Consider the following 13,527-nt stretch of genomic DNA (forward strand, 5'->3'; position numbering starts at 1 on the left):
CATGTGAATTAGCCAGATCTGAAAACTAAGTTAAAAAATCATTGGCGTTTGAATTAGGAGGTCTGTATATAATGACTACCTGGGGTAAGAATTTCTATAAACAAAGATTCAACAATATTGTCCATTCTAGAAATATCTAGAAGTATCAAAGGAACGTGATATGTACAATGCAACGCCCCCTCCATTCTTATCAGGCCTATTGTTAACAAATAAATTATAACCCTCGATTGCGAAATAATTTTCTGCATTGGAAGCTAACCTTGTCTCACTTAATCCGATAACGGATAGCGACTGACTTGCATCAGATTCTAGTAAAACATTTTAAATCATCAAAATGTTTCTTCAAACTCCTTATTTAAATGCAACAAAGAAAACGTTTCCTCAGAAAAATTATGAATCATATCTTTGCATTGATTCACTGTAATATAATTGCACAACATATTTTGAGTGAAATCATTACTAAAATCATGAGGCAATTTATTTGCAGCTGTGTTCAGGCTAGCGGTAACAAAATCATCGTAAGGGGTGGTTCGTATACTGGTTAACCCACTAACTGGGTCAGAGTATAGCCTTGTGTTCCTTATATAAACGATTAAAAAAAGTCATCATTCGATACGGAATGAAGTGGAGCATTCAGAAAATTAGCCATAATTACAAATGCAAGACGAATTTTTAGAAGTCTGCGCTATCAACAAAACTAGGATGTCGTGAATAAGTGGACGATACAAGAAAATACCCAGTCGCCAGACTGTGGCAAGACGCTGGAGTAATCTACGAACATGGGTGACGTCAAAATCATGATAAGCAGAAGATCGCTGAGGAGACGTAGAACGTGAAACGAGAAAGAGCAGAATATTAAAAGGTAAGTAAGAACATTCAGATGCATCGACAGAAAAAGACATAGAACACACACAACACAATAACAAGAATAAATCCAGTGTCTCTGTGGGCTTCCGAGACGACAACAAAAACATACATACACAAAAATTTGAGCCGATATTAGACAAGGGCAAAAGTAGCTTGGCTATTACGTTCAATCAATTTCCGGATCATCAACAATATACGATAAGAATAGAATAGCTCCAAAAACCCCAGGCCAATTACCTTCTCGGGCACCGAAGGTAAATGCGAAACACGTTTTCACACCAATGCCGCCAATGGCATCATTGTAAAAGTGGTAGTGTATGATTGTGCGTGAGAGTGTGAGATTTGTGTGTGTGTGTGTGTGTGTGTGTGTGTGTGTGTGTGTTAGCGTGTGCGTGTTTGACGTGGGCGTGGCTGCGAGTGCAGAGTTCGGTACAGTGCACACGCTACTGGGACATCTGGGACCGTACAAGTGAAGAAATGCTGTACAAACAAGTACTTCTCATACCCCGTCACACTTATTCGGAATCAGCACGAATCAAGCAGAACCAGCCGGAATTAAACATTTTCCAAATTCGTTCCACATTCGGGAAAAAATTCAAATTCTAACAGCTTGGTAAGAAATGCTTTTCGAATACTTGGAATACACTTCGAATCCTTCTCGAATCATTCTTGCACATTCCGAATGAATTAGCTCTCGAATGCCGCTCGAATATACTTGGAACGCTGTAGGAATTTTAGAATACTGTTAGAATGGGGTCAGAATCTTTAGAAAGCACTTCGAATGCCGCACGAGCACGGTTCGATTGCTGCCCGAAGTCTGATGGTCGGAAAGCGTCTCATATGCAGTACAAACTTTTCGAATGCGGTCAGAACGTTCCAGGAATGGCTACCAAATATACTTTGAATGTTCACGAATTCAAACAGAATGCAGCCCGAAAATTTGGAATACACTTAGAATGTACTTAGAATGCAACACGAATGTGCCTTTGTGTCAAGAATGCCGCCGGAATGGTCTCCGACAGCGTATAAAATGGTGATTTTCACCAGTCTCAACCTGATCATCTTTGGCCCATATTGCTTTGCTACAGATTGCTGTCCTCCAGCAAGACCTTCTTGAAAGAGAGTGTCTAAGGTAGTTACCCCTTGGGCAATTACCCCAGACCCTTCCCGTGACCCCAACCCTACTCCTAATCCTGAACCTAATCCTAACCCTAACCTAAACTCTAACCCTAAAGCTAACCCTAATTGTAATCTTTACTCTAACCTTTTCCCTAACCAGTATTTAACTGGGGGTAATTGTATGAGCATTTGAGCATTTGAGATATTTTGGCAGAATTTGAGGTACAACACCGTTCCGATTCTCCCTCAAATGAGATCAGATTGTTTCAAATGCTGATAGAATGCAGTCAGAATATTTAGAATGCGGTAGAAATATTTAGAATGCAATCAGAATCCAGTAGGAATACCCTTCGAATAAATATCGATATTTCTCCACTTCCAATGCTCCTCGAATGTTTTAAGCATGCTTAAAACATTCGGGCTGGCCACAAGAATGGGTCCGAATGTTTGGAACGCACTCAGAATGTCGTCAGAATTTTTAGAATGCACTTCGAATATGCAGGAAGGCAGGAAGAATTTTCATTCAAACGACGTTCCGGCTCATTCTGCCTCTAGTGTGACGGGGGTAACATGTAAGAGGGAGATCAGACTTATAATAATAATCATTTCCAAGAAAAAATGGATGGGGGGGGGGGGGTCGTCTATAAAATGTAATATATTCTTCAACTGGTCAAAGTACAGCCCAACAAAGGATTACGCGTGTATTGAAAATATGAAACAGACAAATGAGGTTAGTACACATTACAGACACAATCAGTAACCCCTAGAAACCTTTTGTTCCATTGTGTAAATATGGTGGGGGGGGGGGGGGGACACTCCGAATCGCAACTTCATAGCCTTTCGGCACTGAAAATGGAATCACCAATGCACAGAACAGACATCAAACGTGTTTTTTTTTTTACAAACACTAGTTATCATTCGAGAGTCAACCCGTCGACGTGCCATCTTTCTGAGACGGCACAGTTCTGTCAAGATAGACAGCATTTAAAACTCAATTCTTGTGAATGAAGACATTCATAATCATAACAGATGTTTAATGTAGGGTACTTAATATCGACTTTCAACTTTCAACTTATTATTTTCATTTCCATTAAATAAACAGGGAAAATTATATAATTTTCCCTGTTTATTTATTATTTTATTTATTATTTTATTATTATTTATAATGCATTAACAGAACATATTTGTAATAATATAATGTGTTATGTGTCGAGTATTAATCGAGCATTAGTCACACGATGAGAGAAACGCCAGTCCCTGTGTAAACCATCTACCATCTGCAAAACAATGGCCACCTGTGTTTCGACATGTGAAAGTTCTATCAAACAGCTGACATTCCCCAATCAACTTCCTCTTCTCGTCGCACTAATCTGCTAGTTTGATTTCTCCGCCGCACACTATACAATGCTATACGACTGACGGCTATACGACTGACAGACTTTGGATCTGGAATAAACAAGTGTGTCTATTCTGAGGCTATTGTGATTTATTTCGGATTCAATGTCTGTCAGTCGCAAGGTCGTGAGTCGGATAGTGTGCTGCGGGCTTGACCTGTCCCTTCCTGAATATTTCATATCATTAGAAGAAAACAATCGTATATTTTGTTCTACATCATTCTCCACTACTAAAGACTTTTAATTTCGTTGGTTTCCTCGCTTTGATGGTCGGCTGCAGAATTCTTAGTGTCTTATGAAAATGGAATCATTACCCTTTTTCCGGTTATCTCTGATTTTGTAATTTTTGAGAGGAAATATAGGAGAGCGGTTAAGCCCTCAAAATCAGGTGAATTGTGCAAAATTTGACTAAAGTATGAAACTTTCATCAGTGTTAGTAGGCCTACATACCATAAGATTTATTATAAGATCGGGAGATAAGTCTGATTTGACCTCTGATGACCTCCAGAGGTCAATGAACTTTAGATATCAGAATATTGATGTTTGGAGACATTTTTGAATGATAGATGTGGTTATGTTGCACTAAGCATACATTTATACTACAGAGAAATCATTTTCTGATTCAACAGAGCATTGACATGTCTTTGCCTTTGACCTCTGATGACCTCCAGAGGTCAATGAACTTTGAAAACCAGAATATCGATGTTTTGAGACATTTGTGAATGATATATGTGGTTATTATGCACTAAACATGCATCTATACTTTAGGGAAACCATTTTATGACTCCACAGAGCATTGACAGGTTTGAACTTTTGACCTCTGATGACCTTTAGAAGTCAATCGCCTCAAAATATCATAATATCGATCTGTAATGTCATTGGTTAATGGTAAACATTGTTAAGATGTACAAAAAAAGCATATCTTTCTTACAATGAAAATGTCTTCATATTCTAAAGAGCAGACAGGTTTCTACCTTTTGACCTTTGATGACCTTGAGAGGTCAATGACCTCAGAACATCAGAATATTGAACTATGATATCATAGGTTGGTGATAAACATGGTAAAGATGTACAAAACAAGCGAATCTGTTTTACAATGACATTGTCTTCATATTCCAATGCACACAGACGAGTTTCTGCCTTTGACCTCTGATGATCTCGAGAGGTCAATGATCTCAAAATATCAGAATAGTTTGGCATCACTGATTAATGGTAAACATGATGATGTTCTAGAGAGCAATCCTAGGCCCTCCTTATTAACGAGCAATTACCTTTCACCTATGAAAATCACACAAGGTCAAAGACCTGAAATGAAATGTGAGGATATTAATCTTGATATTGCGATAGTTAATAGTTACTTGTTTATAATGTAGGGCTGACAAACCATGCATTTCTGTGACCAAAAAAGTGGCTATTCATTCCCCAGAACTTTTCAGGTAATTATCTACATCGGGTGTCTGCACAGAGCAGGAGTGTAGATCTGTTTTCAGTTGGGGGGAGGTTGGAAAATATGTGTAAGCATAAGTCCATGGTGCAAAGGAGTTGAGCGGAGGGGGAGGGTATGGGTCGGGGATTGAATTTTTGCAGTGTTAGACCTGAAATCAGTAATTTCGTGCAGCTCTTGTTTGACGTGTGCGTCATCACTAATATGGGAGTTAATTGGGTGTGGGCGCATCTCACTCCCCCACACTCCCCTCACTCACTTCAATTTTTAGAATTTGATGCATCCTTGTTTTGTGGAATATTTCGAAAATCATGGATCGCCAAAGTGTACCAAGTCTATATGGATGGGAACCCAGCAAGGGCAGCGTTGGAGATGGTATTAAGGTATTCCATGCCCATTCGAGAAAGCTCCTGTCTTTTGAGAAATGAGATTCAACGATTTGGCACACATGCACTTTAGAAGTAATATCTCGAAATTTGTATCAGAGAGGTGTCGTAAGTCAGCCATCGATGGAGGGAGACGATTCAAGGGAAGGATGTTGGTGGAGGTATCCCCCTCCCACATTATGGAGCTTTTGCATTCTTTTGTTTTCAATTTAATGATCTGGTGCCACTCTGGGTTAAACTACCCGTTTGAACAAAAAAAATGTCCATCCCTAAATGTGTAGCCATAACCAATGCATGAAGGGGAGGTTGATATAGCGAGAGAAAGAGTATGAAAGGGGCTGTCCCCACCCTTTCCCATGCGAGGGAACCTTTGCATTAAGCACCCGTTAAGAATGAAAAAAAAAATCATGTGTACACATTTACGATGGAATATTTGGGAAATTATCAGTAAAAGGAGTGGGCTGAATCTAAGGGTAGAAACCGGGGCAGTTTTCTGTCTAAAAAGCAAAAACAAAAATAAAACAAGACAAAACAAAACAAAACAAAGTCCACATCTCAAAATTTGTTGGGGTGGGGTCAACTATCCCTGTCACCACCCCACCCCTCCTCCAAACTAATGCCCCGGTATGTGCATGTGTTTTATTCCACTTGTTGAAAAGACTGAAAGACTGAAAATGAAATTGACACATAACTTAATGACTGACATGATGTTCATAGTGTGTATTTCTGTAACAATAAAAGTGAGCAACTCAAAAGGCGTGTACTCATTTTACATGAACATAAGTGATTATCTTCTGACCTCTGGAGGATACTGAAAGATATGCACCGAAATTTAAGAATAGTTATGTCTGGTCTCATTGGTTTGTTATGACCAGCTGTTTATAAAAGTAATATACCGGAAAAATGTATTTTGTGTGTGTGTGTCCAAAATTGTAAGCAGAGCATTCCACACACTGTTCAATTTTGACTTCCATCTAGGACAATGAGAGGTTATTTCTTTATTCTCAACTACACTGTAATATCAAAATCTACTGAAAAAAAAAACATGGTGGTGGCTGGGTCTAACACATTATTATTCTTATGTGTAGGAGATCCATGCCCGATGCTCAAAACAAACATTAAAAAAAAAGATATCTCAGACCTAATTGTTATAACAAAGCATCATATTCTCGTAGATCCAACCCAACCCTCTACGCCCAGACAATGTAAACCAACCCGAGGACTTACTTGGACCTTTAGAATATCCTTTGCCAACAGAGACATCCAAACCTTTGCAGTGCCGACTAAGATCTACCATGGAACTGAATGGTATTGGTTTGCATCATTGACAGCAGATCTATTTTCCTCTTCTCTTTCTTCCCCTTCTTCTTCTTCACTATACTGAGTAATTTTGTAATATTTTGCCATGGAGCCTTTTCTTGATTGATTATAAAGTTTTCCAAATATCAATATACAGCAAAAATAAGATACCAACAACAACAACAACAACAAAAACAACAAGCAAAAAAAAAAAGGCAGACATCTGTATTTTTAATAGCAGAGCTGAATATTGAGTATCTCTCTCCTGAAGCGTTTTAAAGAGATACAAGAGACAGATGCCAATGGTAGCGATTTAAAAAAAAAAGTCTTTAGGAGAAGGCCTATATACTTTGTGTTCTTGCAAATGATGCCTGACATTTCTGGTCATTGGCCCTTTTTGAGGAATGCAGCAATTGAGCCACAATAACTTCCTGCGATGTGGATATTGTGGAGTTCTTCATGCAAAACATCATCGCCTGTGCTGTACTTTCGTACAGGGATTGCCATCGTAGTTTTTTTCCCCTCTTTTATTTAAGTGTGGCTGTAACACTGCTTGTTTTGCATGTGATGGTCATTGCAGCTGAAGATTGCATATCTTCTCTGGGACATTCCAAACTTCATGATGTTTGCTTGGGTGAATGGATCCCAGATGATTCATGCATATTCCTGGACAGTCCTGAGAAGTGTGGAGTAGCAAAGCACCTGAACGTTATGATATCTTCGTCTGGAAAGAGTCTTTGGTTAAAGTATAGCCTTTTTAAACTGCTGTGGCGAATTGATTCCAGCTGAGCCCCCTATGGGAGTAGCCTCCAAAATATTTTGCACAATCCGCTTTCTCCCTGATTTGCCATAAATGCTAATTTATTCCCATGGTAGGTCTCCGATGGCAATATCTAGTTGCAAAACACAGGATTGCTTCATGTGGAACGCATATTTTGGGCCTCACAGTATGTTGAAGTTTTCAAGATGATCCAACGTCAAGGCGTGACTTGTACATGATTAAGCATTTCTGATTAAACCAATAGGCGTTTTCACATCAGCCCGATGTTTCGAAATAGCGCGCTATTTTTTGACTTGGGAAATTAACCCAGTCACGAAATAGCGCGCTATTTGATAATGTGAACACAAATTAGCGCGCTAATTGTATCGCTCTGATCGAGAAAATTTCTCGAGTCCAACTCGGGAAATTTCTGAAATAGCGGGATAGTAGCGCGCTATTTGATAATGTGAAAACGACTAGAGAAATTAGCGCGATGCATCCCATCATGCCTAGCGTGTGTGAACCGATCGATCCAGGCAAACTGCACACAAATCATGAGGAATATTTGAGAGGGCACACACATTACTGATGCTGTTGCACATATTCAGCTGTCGAATTAGCTCGAAAAAAAAAAATGCTGGCTAATTCTCTTCGGGCTGATGTGAATAAGAAATGAGATAGCACACTAATTCGCAATCGCGAAAAATATATCGAGCTTGGATTTTTATCGGGCTGATGTGAAAAAGCCTACAGAAGCCAAACATCAATGTAGGTGAGCCTGCACAAATTCTGATATGTATTCTAAAAGGTCAACGAACTTTCATTGTCCTGAGAGGTCAAAGTTTGATATAATACACAGGGTAATGACCAATGTTCCACGGAATGACAAGATTCTTCTATAATAGCATAAATGCTAACAGCATAATGCATGATTATACATCGCAGTATTGTTAAAAACAAAAGAAATAAAAAATAAAAAATGAAATGAAACCCGGAAGTGGCACCAGAAATATTAGTTGCGCCCCCCCCCCTTTACAGAATTCTTGGATCAGCCCCTGCATCGGGTATAAGTTGACCATTGACTATACATGAAATATCGATATTCTGATATTTTGAGGTCATTGAAATGTCACAGTCCTCAGAGGTCAAAGGTAGAGACACGTGAGTTTTTTCTCTTGCTCTGTGGAATAGGAAAACAATTCAATTGTAATAGAAATGAATATGACATCTTAATCATGTTTATCATCGACCAATTGCACCAAATATCAATGTTCTGATATTTTGAGGTCATTGACCTCATCATAGGTCATCTGAGGTCATCAGAGGTCAAAGGTAGAAACCTGGCTTCAAAAACTCTGTGGAACATTGAGGCAATACCACTTACAAAATTAGTTTTTAGTACATAATTACCGTGTATCAGTAACGAGTGACGCATTCAAAATATCAATTTTCTAACATTTTGAGGTCATTGACCTCTCGAGGCCATCAGAGGTCAAATGTAGAAACCTGTCAAGGCTCTGTTGAACATGAAGACTATTTCACTGTGACAAAAATTAAGTTTTAGTACATTGTTACTGTGTTTATCATTAACCAGTGATGCAAAATATCAATTTTCTTACATTTTGAGGTCATTGACCTCTAGACGTCATCAGAGGTCAGTACAGACTTACCTCCCGATCTTAAAATTAATCTTTTAGCATGTACTACCAATGGTGAAAGTTTCATGCTTTAGTCAAATTTTGCACAATTCTTCGGCTTATCTGCTCTACTAATACTTCTGTGACATGTCAGGGCATTTAAAAACAAACTTGATAAAACTTAATGCCCTGAATTTAGCATTATGCAACGAAATAGACGGAAGCAGAACAACCGGCTCGCATTGTACTTTGGTCTCCTTACAAATTTAGTGCGAGCCAATATGTCAATACTACATGGCTTTCCCAGTGTGAATATATGATTCTGGTAATGAGTGTGGACGCATAGGCTTGGAGTTTAGTTTAAAAGATTCAAAAGCCTCACAAAATTTACAATTATATGCCAAGGGAAAATAGCAAACGAGTGGTATGATTTAAAAAAAAAATGACAATGGTGTCAGTGTTGTTGCAACAGAAGGGATAATTCGCTATACTAGGCATAAAGTGAGCTGCTGCAACGTCTGCCAGTAGCCATTCTTGCGTGCACCTACGATAAGCATTAGAAAGTACAAACACATAAACACGCACACACACACACACACATACACACACACACACACACACACACACACACACACACACACACACACATACACACGCAAACCAGAATGTATATCCGTCGTAATGAAGAATGTTGATTTGCAGTCCTGTCCGTATACTTACGATTTGTAGCGCATGATGACGAGGGTTCTGGATGGAAAAAAAAAATAACGAGTGATTATTTAGCTATAGACATTACAGTAACTGTGCAGCTCTTTTTATTGGTATCAAGAATGAAAAAGCGCTCCTATTCATATTAGAGTTAGATTTATTCTCTTAGTTTTCGTATTATCTATTTTTCTATTTTTTTTTTCTTCCCCATGGTATTCACTTTATCAAATTAACGCGACTATCTGAAGGATGGTATTCTGGTCCTTCTCACTTTTGTCCATCTTGTTCTCCTTTTTATTCTGGCTTTAATACTTTAACCATGCCTAAGTCAAACTGATCAAAAACGTCGAGCATTCATATATTCATTCCTTCATTCATTATCTATTTCATTTCCACACAGTCACTTGTTTCAGCCACTGGCTGTTCTTCCACAAGTCCGTGCATTAAAAAAAAAAAAAAAAAAAACAGTTACATCATAGATTCCATTCTTTAATCCTCGAAATAAAAAACTCCGTTTCTTAATATTGGTTACTGGTTTAGGTATACTCAAAACATTTATACGCATTTCTTAAACCATTATTAAATTCTTTAAATACAATATGTTTTTAAAATTCTCCCAGTATCATATCATGTGCAATCTTAACATCAGATGACAAATTTGCTTATTTTGCAATTTCTGTAATTTTTCCAGTCTTCCTTTTCCAGCATTTCACCAAATAATGCGGGGGAAATAATTGTGCTAGCAATTGAAATAATATAACATCAGTGTACACGTGTATCCTCGACCAAATCAAGATACTCACTTTTGAGGCATGTTGCCTGAACGCCTGGAAAGAACAAAAAGAACGAAAAACAACTTCATCTCAGATCATGTGCTGCAATTACAAGAAATGTAATGCAGAGAACAGTAAAGCCCATACTGACTAAAAGAGCCTTGAAATCCAACATGCTTGCTAACTCAAAGAACGAAAAGGACTTTTAGATCAAAATCTTGATGCGGTTTTACAATCTGAAATAGAGACAAAAAGCAAAGTAAAACAAAACAAGACTGCAGATGGCAGGGGGAATACCAGCAGTTGCAACATATGTCCGAAATAAGTTTTAATAATGTTATTCAAAAATGCTTACATGCATTATATAACAAAAATGCAATGTTCAAGATGCCGATGCATCTAAGAACATTTAATGAACATTATACACAGGTGATCGAAGACCACCCCAAACAGGTACGTACCGGATATCAGGGCAATGAGAATTGTTGAATGTAGCACAGCCAGATAATCGAGGATCATCGTCATTTTATCTCCCGGAGATACCAAGACGTATACCAAGATGTCTGTCAGCTCGATAATCAAATTTCTTTTCTTGACAGGAGTACAGACTTTGATAATATCATCGAAGAACTGGTTACGAGTAAAGTGAAGTCATTTCACTGATTAACTTGTGATATATAGGCTTCCACAAATGTGAAAATAAGCAGCCCCCTCCAAAAAGACACACACACACACACACACACACAAACAAACAAACACGCATGATAATGTCAATTAATATACGACCAAAGAATGTTGGCGCCTCTGAGGGGTTCATAAAGTACTTGAATCCAGATTAGCCCCTTGGTAGCAGGATATGAAGAAAAACACTTTTGTACAGTTATTCTGTAATTTATTTGACCAAATTGGTTCGTTTGTGTCAGGCGAACAAAGCAAGGTAAGAATTAAGTGCCGTTTTGTTAGCAAGGGAAATAATTATCGGGTAAAATGTTTATTTTCATAGACACATGGGGTTTGTGGTATGTATTCCACTTGTGTATGCTTTCATCAGCAGAGAACTAGGTAAACTTGTCTCGCTTAAACATACGTGTCTGATCATTATCTCACTGAGATAACGACTATACTCACTCATGTGGAGGCCATTACCTGCAAGGAAATGCACTGTATGCATGACATAATAATTATTACAATGACAAAAAACATATAATGTAGAAATTGTAAATTAGTGACTGGTTATGACGGCGGCCTGTGTATAAACAGGTCTCCAATTCGAGAAGGCCTTACCAAGAGCACTATCATTGCACAGTCATGTGGGGACAGCTGCCGTCGAAAATGTGTAAGCTTGCAGTGGTCTTAAAGTGGCATTCCAAACATTCGATATGATCTCACATCATGTTATACATAAATCGATAATGCCAAGTATAAGCTTGAGGAATTCATTGCGGTCCGTGACTAGACTAACCAACAATCTGAGAAAAAAGTAATACACTGAACAAGAGTGATGACATAGGGGGCTCACATATTCTAGTTATGGAGCAACGTAATTTCGTTGCAATGCCACTTGCTTGATAAGTTCACCGGCGTAATTTATGCATGCGTTCTTCTTTTTTTCTGCTTCATTGAACGCCCAATCATGCATTCTTATGTGAAGCTGCTTTTTCATCATCCTTGTTCACTGTGATTTGTTATGAACTTTGAAAACATTCTTATTTCTCATCCCAATCAGTATAATTCCTGAAACTCTGTACTCAACCAATTTATAGATGTTCAACAGCAAAAGTAAAAAAAAAAAATCAGCTGGAGCTCTCCTTTAACTCACTCGTGCTCACTGGACTGTTACTTGCGTGTTCACATGAAAAATTTATATTGTTATCACGTTTATCATTATTAAGATTGTTGCCATTGTTCCTTTTATGAGTACAATTGCTTTAAAAATACACTTGCAAAACAACATACTTCTTTTCACTAATTCTAAATTTCAATATCTGTCTCTGACAAAGTACACAATGTCGCAGAATGCATATACTCACTAAATGAGAAATAACATTAACAACACGAGACATTAACAACAGGAAACACGTTTATGTGCTTTGTATAAACCAAAAAGAATAACAGCAAACTTTGGGATATTTGGAGACCACTAAAAAGGCATAGTGCCTAAGTTTATAATACCACACTGACAATAAAGCCTTTCAAGTTCATAGAAAAATTTGCTGTGCGTTTTCAAGAAGAAGATTTAAAAAAAAAAATAAAAACGCAAAAGCTAGCCCGAAATTTGATCCAAGAGATTAAGGGCCCCTTCTGGATCTGCCACGAAAAAAAAAATAGAAGTACATTTAGTACAGTACATTTTATTTGTAATACTTAGAGCATTTGTGATTTTGTATATAGACTATTTGCGTTTTCAAGATTTTCAAATTTGAGGGTTCTAGGGACCCTCTGGGGTCCTAAAGTGGGGCAAGGTGTCCATATGTACAATATTTATATGACATATTTTCTCGGCCGAAATTTGACTATGCATATTCAATAATCATGAAGATGAAAAATGTGGAAACTGGATTAAAACTTGATCTGCCCCCTCCCAAACCAAATTTAAAACTACTGAACTATGTCTTCGTATACTATCTAAGATATACCCCTTTTGGCTCAAGAGAAAGGTTTCCAAGATTCTTTAATATGGGGATGTCCCTGCCCAAATGTAAAAAAAAAAAAAAAAAATAAGATACTATCATCCTTGTGATGCTATGTACCTGCCACGCTTGTTACAAATCTAACAGGGGTTCGAAGGAAGAAGCTGAAAATGTGAAAATTGGATCAAGTGAGCTAAAAATATGGTAGTTGGTAGGAGAGAAACGCTGTTTTTTAATTGAAGAAAACAAACATTTTCACGACACAGATACCCAGATGATACACAGATGATGATACACAGATGAGTTAAATGGTATACTTTTTAATGATGCTTTCCTCCATAATCTCCACAATGACGAATCCATAAGAAATCACTCCACTCGATGATATGTAGTATATAGAGACATATTAAACTCACAATAGACTAGAAACATCATTCGTTCAATTCTATACATCTTTCAATTTGCGTCACGCCGAGGGTGTAGACCAAGAACGAATGCTAAAGATAAAGG

At 37.9% G+C, this 13,527-nt stretch overlaps 1 protein-coding gene across 1 annotated transcript in view; it reads right to left on the bottom strand.

Annotated features, from left to right (window-relative positions):
• LOC139732312 (C4b-binding protein beta chain-like) overlaps positions 1–10,912 on the bottom strand; it is a 28,048-nt gene extending 17,136 nt beyond the window's left edge. Inside the window, exons 1-2 of the mRNA XM_071643182.1 lie at positions 10,849–10,912; positions 10,418–10,441 (exon numbers count right to left, since the gene is read on the bottom strand). Coding sequence (XP_071499283.1) covers positions 10,418–10,441; positions 10,849–10,912 — 88 coding nt within the window. The remainder of the gene's footprint in view (positions 1–10,417; positions 10,442–10,848) is intronic.
• Positions 10,913–13,527: the final 2,615 nt, after the last annotated feature.

This window comes from Diadema antillarum, unplaced genomic scaffold (genome assembly GCF_040938485.1).
Source record: "Diadema antillarum isolate AM-2024a unplaced genomic scaffold, OU_Dant_1.0 seq00000413_RagTag, whole genome shotgun sequence".
Classification (NCBI taxonomy): Eukaryota; Metazoa; Echinodermata; class Echinoidea; order Diadematoida; family Diadematidae; genus Diadema; species Diadema antillarum.